At 39.8% G+C, this 3,240-nt stretch overlaps 1 protein-coding gene across 3 annotated transcripts; it reads right to left on the minus strand.

The window, feature by feature from the left end:
- Positions 1-373: 373 nt before the first annotated feature.
- Positions 374-2,171, minus strand: LOC106301966. 3 transcript variants are annotated; one of them, XM_013738464.1, is made up of 8 exons: positions 2,011-2,046; positions 1,898-1,911; positions 1,750-1,807; positions 1,617-1,669; positions 1,321-1,539; positions 1,058-1,225; positions 740-984; positions 374-659 (listed from the first exon to the last, which is right to left on the minus strand). In XM_013738464.1, exons 1-8 carry the CDS (start codon positions 2,029-2,031, stop codon positions 604-606), a joined length of 834 nt encoding a protein of 277 aa, XP_013593918.1. In that variant the 5' UTR covers positions 2,032-2,046; the 3' UTR covers positions 374-603. The 3 variants fall into 3 exon arrangements, with proteins under 3 accessions (XP_013593918.1, XP_013593919.1, XP_013593920.1); XM_013738465.1 differs by lacking the exon at positions 1,898-1,911 and having other exon boundaries at positions 412-659; positions 2,011-2,171; XM_013738466.1 differs by lacking the exon at positions 1,898-1,911 and having other exon boundaries at positions 412-659; positions 1,617-1,680; positions 2,011-2,027.
- Between the last annotated feature and the right edge of the window lie 1,069 nt (positions 2,172-3,240).

The raw sequence follows: 3,240 nt of genomic DNA on the forward strand, positions 1-3,240 counted from the left end.
GGGGGGGAGGGGTTGGAGATTTTGGTTTGTGCCATTGATAGAAAAGAGTCTAATGTTTCAATTAATAATTTGCTTGAAGATGCCAAACATTGAGAATCTATAAGTGCCGAGTTGTCACACACCAAGTGAGTCGTTTTCTAGCCTAGAGTGCCAATTTTTTCTTTTCTTTTTTTATGTGATTTGATGCAGCTGTGGGGTAATGGTTCGCAATTCCGAAAGGGACCAGAGTCGCTGCGAGGGATGTAACAACACAAGAGCAAAGCGTCTCAGAGACTTTAGAAAGATTCAAATGCATTACAAACGAAAGCACCAATTGAAAAACCAAACTATGATCAACGGTTTAAGGTTAGTCTTTTTAAAGCGTGGAAACATAGATATTAAGCTTAGTGTTTTTAAGTTACTAAAACTTGATTGGACAACCAAGTTTGTCATATTGTTTTTACAATGTTTTATCATAAAACTCAGAACACAAGAATAAAAACATAACATTTAAAATCCAGACAAGACATAACACTCGAAGTGCGTGGGGCATTGCATGACAAGTAGTTAATAACAAGAGAGAGCATTATGAGAGAGTATTTAGAGAGAGAGAGAGAGAGATTTCTAGTCAGTAGTGATGATAGTCTTCTGATTTCCCTGAGGCAGAGGAGGCAAATACACTGAAACAAACAAACAGACGAATGAGTGAAAGCTTTAGTTTTTTTTCTCGAAAAGGAAAAGAATGAAGAAGGTAACATACTTGCGGGTGTGCCAACGATCACCCTTTCTATTGGGAGGACCGTATCAACTGCAATTTTAAAGCCTCTCACAGAAACTCCGCTAAGTTTCAGAGCATTGTCAATATCATCTTGACCACGGATATAAACGAGAACAGACCCGCCCCTACGAACATAACAACCACCGCATCCAGGGAACAGCCCACGTACCATCTTCTTGATATCATCCTTGCTAGCAAGGCAAGTATCAAATCCTGTAACATACAACCTGAATATATAGCAAGAGATCAACATGGGATACACTTGTCCATTTAATAAAATAAGAAGAGAAATTAATTTACGTGCGCTCTAGGCATTCTGTGGCTTTGGTAGGAGCAAAGATATGGTCAAGGTGATTGTCGGCAAAAGGGTAAGCCGCAACTTCTAAAATACGTCCTCCTCCCATGTCACTTCCATCAAGCTTCAACGCCTCTGCTTCACATTCTTCATTAACATAGATTAAGCCGTGACTGTAAAAGAAAAAAAAACACACAAAGATTATTATATAGACTAAGCAACAGCAGCAGCAGAGCAATCAAGCCAGTGGAGCAAGAAGCCACATAACCTGCAGAGAATATGACTGTTTTCTTCGGGAACAGCAACATGTATTAACGTTATTCCACGTGATGCGAAGTGTTTTCTCAGAGCCTCTTCGACAACCTCCCTAGGAGTAGGAGTGAAGGTGTCGTATCCCAAGTGTTTTATCATAGCCTCTACGACAACCTCCTTAGGAGGAGTAGGAGGGGAGGTGTCGTATCCCTTGACCACCATCCTCGTAATAATGCTATATATATATATATATAGATATTAATTAATGATCAATCTAATTTTAGATATACAAATCTCAAAAAAGAGACGAACCTGCTATTTCGAATCCCTGCATCACTTCCTTTCAATTCCAGAACTTCCAAACCCTAAAAAGTAACTAAACATCTAATAAGCTATGAAAAAACAACTAATTCGAGAAACAGAAAACGATGATAAGAATAATTACTTTGATCGCGGATTCGTCCATGGCGACTGCCTTAGATCTCTCGCGAGTTCTCCTAACGCTGTTGCAAAGGACTTAATTAATCACCGTGAGATAAACATCACATGATCTATCTAATTACAGATACAAATCTCAGAAAAGAGAAACAAACCTGCATCTTGGAATCTTTGCATCAAAAAACAATCGATCTAATCAGAAAAAAAAAAAATCCTACCAAGAAGAAACAGTTCATTGAGAAAGCTATATGGATCGAAGAAGAATTACTCTGTTCGCGGATTCGTACATGGCGACTGCTGAGCTAGGTTTTTCGAGAGGCGATGAAGATATTTTGTTTTCCAGATCTAGGGATTTACGGTCTTTATAGAGAGTCTCATCTCGACCTCGTTTTGGGCCCTAACTATCCTTCTCGTTGGGTCTTCAGTTTAGCTTAGGCCTGTACTAGGCCCATTTACTCATATTCCTCTTTCCCTAGCATAAAAAGAAACCTAGGCATTTTAGCCTGGACCCCAAAACCCGACCCAAAAATTTAACCGAGATAAAAACCGACCCGAATAGATCAATCAGTTCAAAACCTAGACATGTATTTTATAAGTATTTGAATTATAGACCCGAACCAACCCAGATACGACAAGATCCGACCTAGAACCGATCCCGAAAAATTATAGATACCTATATAGGTATAAATTTACAAGACCCGAAAGACCCACATCCGATAAGACCCGACCCGAGGACCCGGATGCGAAGCCTACTTAAAAGTAATCTGTAGATAATAATAAGTGTGGAAAGAAGATAAATTAATGGAAAATGGAGGATATCATATTTTTAGTACAATGAAGCAACGGAAAAGGCCACCAGAAAAACAATTTATTTCTTGCAGTTTCTCACCATCAAAGGGGTGGTTGATGATGAATTTTCTCACGGATTTTGCCCACGACGTCAGTTATCTCCACGAAGGAACCAACTCTCCATCGTGATGAAGTGTGTCGATGTCAGTTACCAAATCTGAAGATCTATAAAATCGATTATGGGGTATCACAAATTCCACAAATCAGTTTTATTTTCCTGGCAAATCTCTTATCATACTGCTGGAGATTTTTTTTTTAATTCAATGGCACACAACGTCCACAGAGCGTTCCAAGACATTGATTTAGGGATTGATGATACTCATTTTGTTCTTCCCACGAAGATTGTTCGTCAAGCAGAAGAAGAGAACATATTCATTCTCATTGGGAGGCCGGTCATGCCGCGTCATCAGAACCTCCATGGCATCATTTCTACAAGGCCCAGGAACTGGGGTCTCGAAGGTTTGGCTCGTGGAAGAATAATCGGAAATCGTTGATTCAGTTTGTTTTTCCGTCGAAGGAGGCGATGGAAACCGTCATCAGAAGAGGACCCTGGGCTTTTGCTGAACGAATGTTGGTGTTACAATGCTGGACTCCACTCATGGATCTCGCTATGCTGAATTTTATTCCTTTCTAGATTCAAATCAGAGGG

Source organism: Brassica oleracea, chromosome C7, assembly GCF_000695525.1.
Source record: "Brassica oleracea var. oleracea cultivar TO1000 chromosome C7, BOL, whole genome shotgun sequence".
Lineage (NCBI taxonomy): Eukaryota > Viridiplantae > Streptophyta > Magnoliopsida > Brassicales > Brassicaceae > Brassica > Brassica oleracea.